This window comes from Semicossyphus pulcher, unplaced genomic scaffold (assembly GCF_022749685.1).
Source record: "Semicossyphus pulcher isolate SPU_LCO1_2020_fin unplaced genomic scaffold, fSemPul1.0.p SCAF_1, whole genome shotgun sequence".
Taxonomy (NCBI): domain Eukaryota; kingdom Metazoa; phylum Chordata; class Actinopteri; order Labriformes; family Labridae; genus Semicossyphus; species Semicossyphus pulcher.
Genome location: NW_027211603.1, coordinates 30,874,621 through 30,889,273, shown reverse-complemented (window position 1 = coordinate 30,889,273; position 14,653 = coordinate 30,874,621). Strand labels below are relative to the sequence as shown.

Genomic DNA, 14,653 nt, shown 5'->3' with positions numbered 1-14,653 from the left:
GCAAACTCACTGAGCACTGCTGAATGATCCAAATGAAGATGGACATGTTGGTGCTCACAAAGCACAGCGTACCACTTTGTGGCAGCACTCATAGGAAAATAAATCTGAGCATATGTTCACATCAATTACGGATTGTGCAAAGCAAATAATTCTATCATGAAGCCTTCCATCTTTTGATTAAGTTTGCTCTGTCAATGAGAATGTTTCAACATGGCCCTAAAGTGATCATCACCAGTCCTCTGCTCTCAGTGGCACCAAGAAGCAGAGAGGCAAAGGTTAGACTACCAGAAACCTTGTACATTTTCCATAACATCAGCAGGAGTAGTTTCATATGGGACTGCGAGTGTTTGATAATGTGAGCAGGGTAAGGAGAGCCAGCTAATGAGCAGGCGGCTTCACAGAAGTGTCATCAAAGAGCAGCTGGCACCTTTCTGGGTCGACATGTGCCATCTTCTAAGTCAGTGTCGCCTGCCACGGTCCCTTCATTTCTTCAGCTTTCAAAGGGGGGGCAGCGAACGGGGTCCTTCAGAATTCCCAAATCAGACTGTTGAGAAAGAGAAAGATGGCTGAAATCTGTCAACAGCATTAGAATTTGATAATGCCAGAAAGCCCGGTGACAATTGATGTGAAATGAGTTTACCCTCATGCTGCACTCATCTTCACACGATTTAATAATAGAGCTTCAGTCTGTTACCAGCATGAATATTAATAATGGCTTTTTCACACATCTTGCAAAATTTCATCTCTGGTTTTACCCATCTCTCCCACAGACAATTCAATCAGTGTTCTGGCCAAGCACGATACCTTCCGACGACAGAAACAGGAGATGTACTTCCTGCCAATCATTGTGACTGACAATGGGAATCCACCAATGAGCAGCACCAACACCTTGACCATCCGGGTCTGCGGGTGCAGTAAAGACGGCATCGTCCAGTCCTGCAATGTGGAGGCCTACGTCTTACCCATAGGCCTTAGTATGGGAGCTCTGATCGCCATCCTGGCCTGCATCATACTGCTGTTAGGTGAGGTTTTCCTTTTTATTATTACCATAAAGTGGTTTAACAGATGTGGACAAAAAACTTTATGACGCAACCTTGCAGTGACAGAAAATCCACTAGTCAAAGCTTGACCTAGACTTCTTCTTCCTTTCCTCTATTCTCTCCATCTTTCTTTCTGACAGTAATAGTAGTTCTATTTGTGACCCTGAGGAGACACAAGAATGAGCCCCTGATCATAAAGGACGACGAAGATGTGAGGGAGAATATTATCCGCTACGATGACGAAGGAGGTGGCGAGGAGGACACGGAGGCCTTCGACATCGCCACACTGCAGAACCCAGATGGCATCAATGGTTACCTGCCACGCAAGGACATCAAACCTGACCTGCAGTTCATGCCACGGGCAGGGCAGCATTCGGGCCCAAACGGCGTGGACGTGGACGAATTTATCAACGTACGACTCCACGAGGCAGACAATGATCCAACGGCACCGCCTTACGACTCCATCCAGATCTATGGATACGAGGGCCGGGGATCCATTGCAGGCTCCCTCAGCTCGCTGGAGACGGCGTCGTCAGATTCGGACCAGAACTATGACTATCTCAGAGAGTGGGGCCCACGCTTCAGAAGACTTGGGGAGCTCTACTCTGTGGGCGAGAGCGACCGCGAGACCTGACCTTTGATTTATTAGAAAAAAGACCTTTCTGATTTTTTTTCTTGTCCACATACTTGTGTATTAAACGCTAGGGGGTTTGCTGGCTTTTAGAAACAGGTGTTTAAAAAGAATAAAAACAGTTAATAACAAGGGAGGCCACCTTTTTGTATTCTTCTTAGAGTGAGGTTTAGCAGTCGTCATCCACTACTTCAAGCGCATTGTAATTGTTGAGCCAAACAATGTCTTTCTTAGGAGATCTATGATTCTTGTGGAGTGTAACTTAGATTACGTTGTGGAGTGTCTAGCAGTATTTTGGGTGTTAGTCATTTGCTGTGACTGCCAGTAGCAGAAAAACCTTGGGATTGCTGGTAGCGGCCCAATGAAAGGATATAAAGAATATCGTTGGGTTGTCAGAAGCTTGAGCGGACACCATACCGCGCTCCATGGACGGCACGCTGGACCTCGGAAGCTGCAGAGGGACTCTTGTTTCACGTCTCCGTGAGGCAACCAGCTGTGTGACGATCTGAAACAGAATGACGATGAAAAAGCAATATATGGTCTACATTACAATGATGAATGTATGTATGATTTGAAAAAAGCAAAAAGACAAACCAGTATTGGCTTTAAGTGAATTTGTTATCATTTGATATCTTCTCTGGTGGCCACATTTATAAACTCTCTAAAGCCCGGAAAGGCTTGCTTTATACAACTCTTTGTATTTACACGCTACAGGTGTGGGTCGCAAGTGTTACTAGCCTATAAAAGACTGAAGTGAAGACAAAAAAGAGAAATGTAGAAACTCTGAGGCCTTCTTTTTACAGAAGCAACATTAAATACAATTGTAATCTACTGTTTTTTGACAAGAGTGTTGATTCTTCATTATTGTTCTATGAGTTTTTGTATTTCTGTTCTTTAATCATTTTTTTCTGTGCTGACAATTTAAAGTGAGTGTGTTTAGATTATTTCACATTCTGCTGTTTTTTCAACCACTTGAACACTGTTTCATAACGGCCCCACCATATCATGAATTTATTGCAGTTGATGATATAGACTAGATGTAAGCAGGCCAACAAGAGCTCTAAGTTACCGCAACAATACCGAGGATCTTATTAATTGGGACTGCAGGAATGGGACATTTCTGACACATGCTAATTGTGTGTAAAATATATCTCATAATATATTCTGAGGTACAGCAGTTAGTGTCTGAGCACAATAGTCCAATTGATACCCGAGTACATGACTCCTTCCAAACATCAAATCTCATGTAGGAAACACAGATTGCATTAATAATTAAGACACAGATGCAGACCATGTGCATAGTCCGCTTACACTGTATGATATCAAGAAAAAAGACTTGTACTGTACATAGAGTTACTGCTAACGTCATTAGCTTTCAATGAGGTGGTAGGTTTTGTCTCTGCACGTTAGCTCTTGCACATAATGATAATTTCAATGGCACTACAGCTGCGTGCATACTCAGTTTGTACTGATACAGTATTATGGCAGTTCTCGGTAGACTAAACAATATATATGGAATAGTCCTACATGCAGATCATATTTTCTACTGTGCTTTACTGCTTATAAATGTGTATGTTCAATTATTTACTCCCTGTACTGTAATCTAAGATACCCTGTATTGTTTCCTACTTTGTGAAATATATTTTTATAAATATTGCTGAATGGTGTGGTTTTCTTATGTTGGTCAGGGGTCACGGGAAATCATTACTTTTATCAGCCATAACATTATGACCACCTGCCTAATATTGTTTAGGTCCCCATTCTGCCACCGAAACAGCCCTGATCCATCAAGGCATGGACTCCAATAGACCTCTGAAGGTGTTCTGAGGTATCTGGCACCAAGACGTTAGCAGCAGATCCGTTAACTGCTGTAAGTTGCGAGGTGGGGCCTCCATGAATCAGACTTGTCCAGCACATCTCACAGATGCTAGATTGGATGGAGATCTGGGGAATTTGGAGGCTAAGTCAACACTTTGAACTTGTCCTGTTCCTCAAACCATTCCTGAACCATCTCTGCAGTGTGGCAGGGCACGTTATTGCCATTAGGGAATACCATTTCCATGAAGGGGTGGACTTGGGCTGCAACAATGTTTAGGTAGGTGGTACGTGTCAAAGTAACATCCACATGATTGGCAGGACCCAAGGTTTCCCAGCAGAACATTCCCAAACCATCACACTGCCTCCGCCAGCTCGCCTTCTTTCCATAGTGCTTCCTGGTGCCATGTCTTTCCCAGGTAAGAGATGCACACGCACCCGGCCATCCACATGATGTAAAAGAAAATGTAATTCATCAGACCAGGCCGTCTTCTTCCATTGCTCCATTGTCCACTTCCATTGTAGGTGCTTTCGGTTTAAGTTAGCAGCATGGTATCCAAGCAGTGTGCCTTGAAATAATTTCCTGGGTCTGTTTTGGTGCTTGATGGCATATTTATTCTCATAGAACAGTTTATTGAAAGTGGGTACAGAGATCTTTTAAGTAAGTTATTTCATCACAAAATAGCTCATGAAACATCAACAATTTCAACAGCTGAATAAAGGAACAAGAAGCACAATGGACCCTTCTTTAAAACAACAGGACGGCACTGCTGAGTCTCTGAAACAGCTTCTGGCAGGCTTGTGCGTCATCAAACAGTGGGATAAAGACAAAAGCAGCCCCGTAGCATTATATATCACCCAGTGTTCTTCACTTAGTCACCTCACATTGTGGCTGAATGCTATAAAAGTCTGTTCCAATGTCTTTCTTGATGCTACGGAAAGCTAAAATGGACTTTAAACCCACTTGATACTACATTCTATTATTACCCCTTTAGGCTGAACCTGCACCCTGAAACAGCAGTGAGATAGGAAAACACGTCGGCAAGGAGACAAAAATGTCAAATGCTTATCATCTTTTTCCTGGCTTGGAAATATCTGTGATGTTGAAGGTAACTTTCATGCCTAAAAAGTTGCCTTTTTGCTTGTTCAGAAAATATACTGTCTTAAGGATTTGCTTTAGCAGTTTGACATTATGAAATTTAACTTTGAGAAAGATGTAGCAAAAAAACATCTCATTAAAACCTATTTATACTTCAAAATATGGTAAAAAAAAAAAGGGAATCAAGAATAAAACGAATACTTGTCCCTATACTTTCAATACAGTATCATTGGTTATGTACTGTATAATAAGATTAACACAACCTAATCTGCCCTCTATCATTATCTACCATTAATCCAGATAGAATGTACCGAGGGAGATAAAAGTTTAACAAGAGAAAGGCCTTCATTATAATAATTAGTGCGGGATGTAAGTGTGGTGTTGTTTTACAGTAATACTCATCTGCCCCTGTTTTTTTTTATTATTTTATTTTAAGAGCCAAGGAGATTAGATATAATGCAATTTCCCATTTCCTTGCCTTTGTTATTTTTTATTTCTTTTTGAACATCGTCCTCTCTTTGTTAATCTTGTCGAAAGATTAGACTTTTGTTCAGCTTTATCTGATATTGAGGTTTCTCATAAATAACAAAAGCTTTTGATCGTATCAATTAACGGCTGTGCTCGACTGAACTCACAGGCACCAAATTACACAAATCCACTCACACATATGCTTATAGAGAGAGCGTGCAGTGCACATGCGCACACACACGCACACACACACACTCACACACAGTTAAAACGGGGAACTGCTCTACTTGATAATGTTCTTGCAATGACAACAATATGGACAGTAGGGACAAATATAAGATACAGTATATTTGATGTCAAAACCACAAATATCTTTTTATCTGTTTACAAATTTCATTTTTTAAATTCCTTTTCCAGACTTGGTCGTCGGTGTGTCAGACATGTTTGCCCTCCCGGATCGGATGTGATGTTAAACCAGGAGGCAGCGATCTGTACACACCTGGTCCATTAGTCAAAAATCAGCCAAGGAACACATTTTACCCACCGATATCTCACGCTAAATGATAGCACAAATTGTTTTCGGGAATGTGCGACCCCGGCAGGTCAGTAAACTCATTTGTAGTCAATCTTCATGCGGCCCCACTGCTGTGTGTGGCTGCAGGTCTGACAGAGGTTGCCTAACTAAACAGTAAATCAAATTATCTTCTCACTTTTGTCACGTAATGGAAGTGTCCCTCGGGTGACAACCTTGCACTTGTTGTTCCCCGCTGATATGTGGCAGATTTTCTAAGGCAGGCCTGTGGCTGCAGCTCGTGTGGTTTAGAAACTGTAATTACTGTTGCCTGCCAGAGATGCCCTCAATTACAAACAAACTTTGGTGCATACAAATTAAGAATCTGCTTTCTACCCAGGTTTTTGAGATATGGATAGTGTGGATTGCTATGTTGCAGCTGATTTCAGGGAGAGTAAACTGCTTCAGTTTGTAATGTCATTATTTTTTAATATGATAGTTTGTTATGAAATATTATGAAACAGGTTTATTTTAGTAGAAAATGGGCCTTTTCATAATCTGCATTTAAAGAGTGTGATCTTTAGTTTGCTATGGTGGCTATGGATGCTGCTGTCACTGACACCACTCAGCTAGCATGTTGTTTGAATCAAGTGTGTTAACATGGAAAGTATATACCGTAAAATCCAGAATATAAGTCACACCGGAATATAAGACGCAGTCTGTTTTGGGTTTTCTAGAGCTATTTATTACTACAAACATACATACAAGTTATTTCAACACTATTTCCATTTAATTTAAAACACATTAAAAACACACAAATTACAGCCTATACCATCTGTGTTCGCCATGTTGAGTTTGCAATCATGCTAGCTACCGGAGCTGTAGGTAGCGGTAGCTGGCAGCTTACGGTGGAACGTTGATTGTTGTGAGGGTGGCGGCTGCATGGCGATCATGACGGTGCATGTCCGTGACGAAGCGTTAGCAACGATCAAGTTCGCTTAAAACAGCGAGGAAACCAGCACTGATGCATGTTGTAAATAACAGACGTTGTAGCGACTTGGACCCGGAAACAGTAAAATGCCGAGGTGTGATGTCACCACTTAACAATCAACAACTTTAGCTAGATTATAGCAATACTGGTATATTGGTCGCACTGGTATATAGGACGCAGCCCACTTTTTAGATGGAAAAAATGTATTGAAAGTGTGTCTTAGACACCAAATTTTCTGGCATATATTTTTTGTATTTACTTACTGCACGCTATTTGGGCAGCACTTGTTGTCAATGTTTAAAAAGTAAAACAAGTACCGACAGTTTCACTCTGCCATGTGCAGATCATGTTGAGGTCAAAGGCAGTACACAGAAACACTGTGAAGTTGCACGAACAATATTGACTTCCATGTGAACAAATGTCATACAATTTTCTGTCTTTGTTTTCAGCTCTCACTGTAATGTTGAAGAGACACAGTTAAACAGCCAAGTTAAATGTCCAATCTGACTGTGCTGTGCTAATTTGATATACTGCGTTTCCTTGCTAACTGCAAGTGACACCAACTTAACCACAATCCTTAGATCGTGCTGTTCATGTTTGTTCTTCGTGGATGGAAACCTCACACAGCTTCACTCAGGTCATGTGTCTGCAATTCTCTGTAAAATATGAGTGACATCTGAATGAACCCTGACCCCTTTAAGTGCCCATCAAGCACACAGCAGACTACACACAGCAGATAGTATATTTTATCTAAAGCTCCAGAAACTAACCGGTCCTCCTGTGCTGGAGATCTACCTGGCCCGAGGTTTGCTGCGCGCTAAATTGCTTGTGGTAATTTGATTAAACACTAATTCATTTAGCAGTATGCACCATGTGGTCACAAAATCAACAGAAGTAATTAGAGTTGTATATTTTTCCACTTACCTCCAGTGGTATCCAGCAGTTCCAATTTTACATTTATTCTTGAACAATTCAATTATTTATAAAAGCAAAAAGCATCTGCAAAATGAATCAATATGGAGTCTGAGAAACAGCAGAGCAGATACAAAGGCCAATTCACTAATTTCAGTGTTAACCTTTTTTTTTATTACAGTACAGTTGACAATAATGTTGAGACTTTATTGACTAATACCTGGGCTGTAATAGCTGAAGAGATTCTATGTCAAGTGCACCTTTTTTAGGGAGTTTGTTCATGTGCTGGGAGAAGGTCCAAAAATATAAAAATGTTTGAAATGTGAACAAAAACAGTGAAAGCAATTTATACTGTAAAGTCTAACTTATATGACACATACCCATTTCAGGGAGCTGGATATCTGAGTATTGAACTTTTAAATTCATTTGCAAAAACTGTTTTTTATCATATCAGAGAGTTTTAGTTATTTATAATGCATCTGTATTTGACTACACTCACACTGTAAGTTGCTAAATGGCTGTGGTACTAATTTTGTGATTCCAAATTAAAATAACAGGTGAAACACAATCATACTCATGTCCTTGTTAAGTGCATAGAACAAACGTATTAAAACAAATACCACTCTGGTGTTCTACTTAGAAATGACGATAATTAATTATGCATCTATAATTTATTTCACAGTAAGAACTAGTTCATTATCTGCTACAAACACATACATATAACTGTATTAAAAAAGACGCCCTATGCAATTTGTGTGAAAAAAATAGCTTTCTTACCTTTCCTGCCAAGTCCCAACAGAATTCACAAATAAACCAATTTCTTTATCATATGAAATTATTCCCTCATTATGATTGAACTTATTCAGGAAGAATAACCTTAACAGTAACTTTTTAATTAAGTTCCATCAAACAGTGTTTACATGTCTAATTTCGTCCACTTTCATCTTGTGAGGGTGCTGTGAGAATTGCTCCACACCTCCACTACAAAAGAAAATCAAAGTAAACAGTGTGATCAGGTGCAGCTATATGTAGTGGAGTAAGTGGACTTGTCTAAACAAAGGATAATGAAAATCATCGAAGATTAAAGGCAGCCTGTCTCGAAGTTTGTTTCCAAAGTGGACAAAGACATTTTGGGGCCCATTAAATGTTTCATACTGGAAAAGAATCACACTAATGGTCCAACCAATCATGTGTTTCTACCACTGGTCACTGAACCGCCAAACCACGTAAACACCATATGGTGGCAGCTGCTGGTCCAATTCATTCTGCTAGCAGTTCTCAAAGTTTTGTTGACATGAAGGACTGTGTAGCCACAGCTAATTCAGCAAACTCTGACATCCAGTTAAACTACAGTTGGAACTTTCCTACTCTCACATGCCTCCCTTCACCCATGGGAACTGTGATTAACAAGACAGTAAAGTCATGTTTTCAGAATGTAGAGAAGAGAACAAGCAAGCTGCTACAGAACTCCAAAGGAAGTGTCGAGTAAAAAGCTGAATCTGTGCAGGTGTAATGCAGGTGCGTGGGGGCCAGTAGGAACCTCACTTTCTCCCCATTGTAGTGGTTATAGTTATTGTTTAACAACCCAACACTACAGGCTGCAAGTCAGTTCTTAAAGCCAGAAGTTAATTGCTGAGTATTGGTTTTTAGTTACAGCTCAATCCCTTCCCTGGAGAACTATTATGGTCATTTTGTGCGAGGCAGAAGAGAAAATCCCTCTTATTACACCTTTAATGCACCAATATGTTTTTGTGCTCTGTTTCAGCCGAGGAGAGGTTAGCTGTTGTTTTCATTCACTCGTCGCTGACACAGTGGTCCTAATCATGCACCATGGAGTGTATAATTGACCCCCTCTTGCAATTAGCATTAATTAGCACCTCTGTTGGTGGATAGCACAGCCAGCAGAATTGCACCATAACTGCCCTGCCGTTTTTACAGTGCACCACTGTCTCTGCTTTAGCCAAATAACTGCTGGGACCTAAATCAGTTCCTGCGCCGGCAGGCTGCTTCACAGCAGCTCAGGGGATGAAGGGAGCTTGGCCCTGCTGGACAACAGAGCGAGTCTCATGAGCAGCATGGGGCTGTGTTTGGATTATCTTTGTTTGACACCACTCTGTTGGAAGTTATTATAGTTGGTGACTTTGCAGCAACATCATCACTTTCTCCTTTGATTTTCTTTTTAGAGACAACACAGCACTTTGTACACTGTTGAGATTTTATCATGCTCTTTTTTGTTCGTATGAAATCACTGTCTGTTCAGAAATATCCAGAACTCTCTAAATGGACAAACATGTTTTACTTGACTCGACGCTTAAGTCCAGTAGTGCACACAAAGATGCTGGTGTTTTTGAGTTTTTCGCAATTACTTCGGCATACTTCTTGAAAAAACTTTCTCAACACTGAAGACAAATTTTTAAGAACGTGCAGCAAAACACTAGTGAACCTGCAAAAAACCTTGACTTTATGTTTTAGTATTAAGTTATTGTTTCAATTAAAAAGCCATAGCCCACAAAAATGACACTCTCCTTTGGCATGTGTAAAACCAGGGGGGTGAAGATGTTTACTGTCTCAGAATAACAACCAAGGACTGCAGAAGTGTACATTTTATTCACAGGTTTTACTGAAACTGAATGCCTACTGCCCACTTATTTTTCTGAAACTAATTGACAGCTTTTTATTATAGGTGAAAAATCCTCAGCTGCTGATTTTTAAGAGTTGAAGGTTTAACATTCAACTTTGTGACGCAAATGAGCAGTTACATGTTCATGTGATGTGGACAAAATGTGATGTACACACCACTGCAAAAAACAAACAAAAAAAGTCTATAAATAGCAAAACACTACGGAAACACATCAGGGCCGTCTCGACACATCCTACAATATGCAGTACTACTAGGCCTTAAGTACACAGCACTGCTGGGCCTACAATATGCATATTACAAGGCCTACAATATGCCATGCTACTAGGCCTACAATGTGCGTAATGCTAGGCCTACAATATACCATGCTACTAGGCCTACAATGTGCAGTGCTATGCCTATAATATGCTGTACTACTAGGCCTACAATGTGCGTAATGCTAGGCCTACAATATACCATGCTACTAGGCCTACAATGTGCAGTGCTATGCCTATAATATGCTGTACTACTAGGCCTATAATATGCTGTACTACTCGGCCTACAATATGCAGTAATACTAGGCCTACAATATACTCTACTACCTTGCCTACAATATGCAGCAATACTAGGCCTATGATATACAGAACTATAAGGCCTGCAATATGCATATTACAAGACCTACGATATGCAGTACTACTAGGCCTACAATATGCATTACTACTAGATCTAAAATATGCAGTAGTACTAGACCTACAATATGTATATTACAATGCCTGCCATATGCAGTGCTACAAGGCCTACAATATGCATATTACAAGGCTTATAATGTGCAGTACTAGGCCTACAATATTTTGTACTACTAGGCCTGCAATATGCTGTATTACTAGACCTACAATATGCATATTACAAGGCTTATAATGTGCAGTATGACTAGACCTACAATATGTATTTTACAAGGCTTATAATGTGCAGTACTAGGCCTACAATATGCTGTACTACTAGGCCTACAAAATACAGCACTACTACGCCTATAATGTGCCATATACTAGACCAACAATATGCTGTACTGGGCCTACAATATGCAGTACTACTAGGCCTATAATAAGCAGTACTACTAGGCCTAAAATAAGCAGTACTACTAGGCCTAAAATATGTAGTCCTGCTAGGCCTACAATATGTGTATGTCTACAACGTCACTCCATATCAGTGCAAAAAAATAAATTCCTTATTAGATGGAATGCATGTGATTACATTGTAATAATTCATACATTTGTAAGACAAAAAACAATCTATTTTGATCACAGTTTAGATATAAGGAACTAACACTGCCTGTTGACAGTCGTGCTAACAGCTCAAAACAGAATCATACTTTAAACAGGATGTTGAAGAACATTCAAGAGCAAAAAGCAGAAAAAAGACTTTAATTCAGACTTTATTCAGTGTCATGGCCAGACACAAAATTCTAAATGAATCCCAGTGTTACTCGTATTGCTAGATGTGCAGACATAAAAACAGTATTCTAACGAGTTTCCCATATCAACATAACAGTTGTGATTTTTTTTTTTCAAAGCTTCCCTCAAGTAGCCAAAGAATGGTACCCATATTTGCACCCACTATTTGCACTAAAGATTTAGTTTCTCTATATAATGGGTTTCTGTAGCTTAGGTGGTTGAGTGGGTTGTCAATTTATCACACTGCTCATTGTTTATCTGATAGTTGCACATAGTTTGGTTGTATTGTCACATCTCTCTCCTAAGCAACATTTCCAAGTTCTTCCTTGGAGATCCCAAGGTGTTGCCTGGCCAGGGCACTATCTGGGTCTACCTTGGGTTGTCCTTCCAGGTGGACGTATCTGGAAAACCTCCAAAGGTAGGCCCAAGAGCGTCCTAATCAGAGGCTGCAATCTCCAAAGGAACAGCGGCCCCACTCTTTGCTCCAGCTAGATGAGCTCCTTACCATATCTCTAAGGCTGACTCACCTGCAGCCATGATCTCATTATTTCATGGTTGAGAGGGCTGAGTCTTAGTTGAGTTGCTTTCTTGAAGTTCCCCCTTCAGCACCACAGTTTGGTACAATGCCAGCATAACTGCATAACCGATTACCCGTGGATCTCATTGTCTGTTTTAACTTACTCCCAACCCAGAGAGATCAGTTCAGCTTTTGCCAGCAGACGTGACATCCTGACAACTTCATACTTTCTTCAACTGCCCCAGTGCCTGCTGGAGGTCATAGTTTGATGAAGCCAACATTACCACAAAGAAGCAAAGCCATACAATATCCTCTTCCTGGCTGTGCCTCAAGATATTGTCTGTAAGTATCACAAACTGTCGACAAGGAATGATGACGGAGGTCAACGATCACCAAAAAGCATGTTTGACTTTTAGCCGAGAATATTGACGTAGCTCTTGCTTTGATTATTAGGACCACATGGATCATAGAAACAGTCCACAAGACTACAACGTTATACAGTTATAAGCCTTCTCCAAGACCAATCCAATGATCTCCCCAGTAACAAAAGAAGTTCCCCTTCCCCAGCCTCCTTTCTAGTACCGTACAAATTTCCAGAGGCAGGTTGAGCAGTGATATCCTAATAATGGGAGCACAACCTCTGGTCCCCCCTTAGCTTATAGTGTCTCTAGAAACCTTTGAGATGCTCTAACTGCGTGGATTGAAGACGTTTAGTAAAGGTAGAGCCTGCATTAGTACAATGTATACAGATAGGCAGGCCAGGTTTAACATGTAAATGTGGGCTTACTGTGTATGATGATCCATTGGGTTATACTCAGAGTGACTAGACAAAATAACAAGTGTAATAATAAGTGATGGAGATGACTCTTGTTTGAACATGATGTGTTGTTGTGTATCATGGAATTGTGGTATTTAAGTGAAAGCACAAATCAAATAGCTACTCTGCAGGGAATATACGTCAGCTTCTTTGGATGAAAATGGACCCTTGATTGATTTTTCATAATCTAGCTTGTTTTCAGATATATGTAGGAACTGATCCTTAGACACTGGATCGAGTATGTACAAGTATGTTGCAATGTATGTTCAAGTAACATCTTTAAAGTAATAAAAAATGATGCAGTAAATGCCTCAAACCATAAGCGATGTCATAATTTGACAGCATCTGATGATAGAATAGACATGATATGTACTATTGAAGACACTTGGGTCAGGCCAAAATGGCTGAGACCCACATTGTCACTTCAAACTGTGCTGTACTGTGTTTGGAGTGTCTGTTTGTATAAAGATCTTTGCCACAAAGCTATTTAGAGCTGCCTTTTGCTTTCAGTTTAACTTACTTATGTGACAGATGGGTGCCGTTTGCTATGTCTGCAACACTTCCACAGCGAGAAAGTTTGAACAAATAAAAGCAAAGTAAATCAAAAAGAGCTCTTTTGCAACACAACTTTTGTGACCCTTTCTGAACTTAAACAAGAGTAACAGCACAACAAGAACTTTAAATGACAGTCAACATGGATGTGTACATCCAACAATGTGTCAACATTCAAGATTAGAGCAAACAACAAAGGATCAAAATGGTTCTATTGTTAGCGGCTAGAACTTTTACCAAGAGTAGCAACATCAGGGACGGGGTTATTGTTGGACTGTACGTTGGCTGGTCCAACACTTTCTTTCACATCGATATATCTTGCAAAGCATCAGAGAAATGATCATTTGTACTTTGTACACACATAGTCACCAGAGGATGAATTATACTGACTTGATTCCTCAATTTTTGATCCAGCACCGCTATCAGTTTGAGATTTGTGGGGGACATTTTATGAAATGTCTGGACAACTTTCGAATGGATTGTCTTGACATTTAGCACAGAATCAGAGGTGCCCAGAGGATGAGTCCTGCTGACTTTTGGATCCTCTTGTTTCCTTTGTTCTGCCATCAATCATATTCTGAATTTGATCAATACTTTGGTAGCCAAATACCTGATCAAATACCTGTAACTGCAAAACTACTAACTCCCCTATCTACCTCAGGTACAAAACAGTAAGCATGCTCCATGGTGAAGAAGGTAAACTGGTAAACATCAGCATGTTACTGTTGTCATTGTGGGCATGTTTGGGATTACGTGTTGTTGTGTTATGTTATAAAGAGTACGTTCTGACCTGCTCTATGTAAATTACAATTGATTGACTGATTGAAGTTGGAATGCTGACGTTAGAATTACCCTAAGCACCGCTGTAGACTCTTAGTATTGCTCAATAATATCTTTTGTACATTTATTCTTTCAGAAAAGGACTGTAAGCTAACACGGGAACATTTTTCAATACATGCAGGGTCTCATATTTTATCATGTATACTGAATCGCAGAGACTATTTTCAGGGGGTTTATGTATTTATTGATGTATCCTGGCCTGTAATCCTGTTGGTTTAAACGTAATATTCTTTCCCCCCCAAATGTATTATTCATCCTGCGAGATGTTTTGATGTGGGAAATGAAAGAGTTGGCAGGCTTTTCTGTCCAAAGCCTAGGGTAAAAAAGATGACTGCAACTAACCCCCAGCTGGGCTCTGTTGTAAATGATCAATACCATTAAACTGAAATCAA

At 40.2% G+C, this 14,653-nt stretch overlaps 1 protein-coding gene across 2 annotated transcripts in view; it reads left to right on the top strand.

Moving 5' to 3' along the window:
* cdh8 (cadherin 8) overlaps positions 1-3,323 on the top strand; it is a 104,274-nt gene extending 100,951 nt beyond the window's left edge. The window contains exons 10-11 of one of the 2 annotated variants that reach the window (XM_069674278.1): positions 771-1,022; positions 1,187-3,323. In XM_069674278.1, the coding sequence (XP_069530379.1) occupies positions 771-1,022; positions 1,187-1,674 (740 nt within the window). In that variant the 3' untranslated portion in view covers positions 1,675-3,323. Of the gene's footprint in view, positions 1-770; positions 1,023-1,180 lie in introns of both variants that reach the window. The other variant, XM_069674197.1, reaches the window with a different exon arrangement.
* Positions 3,324-14,653: the final 11,330 nt, after the last annotated feature.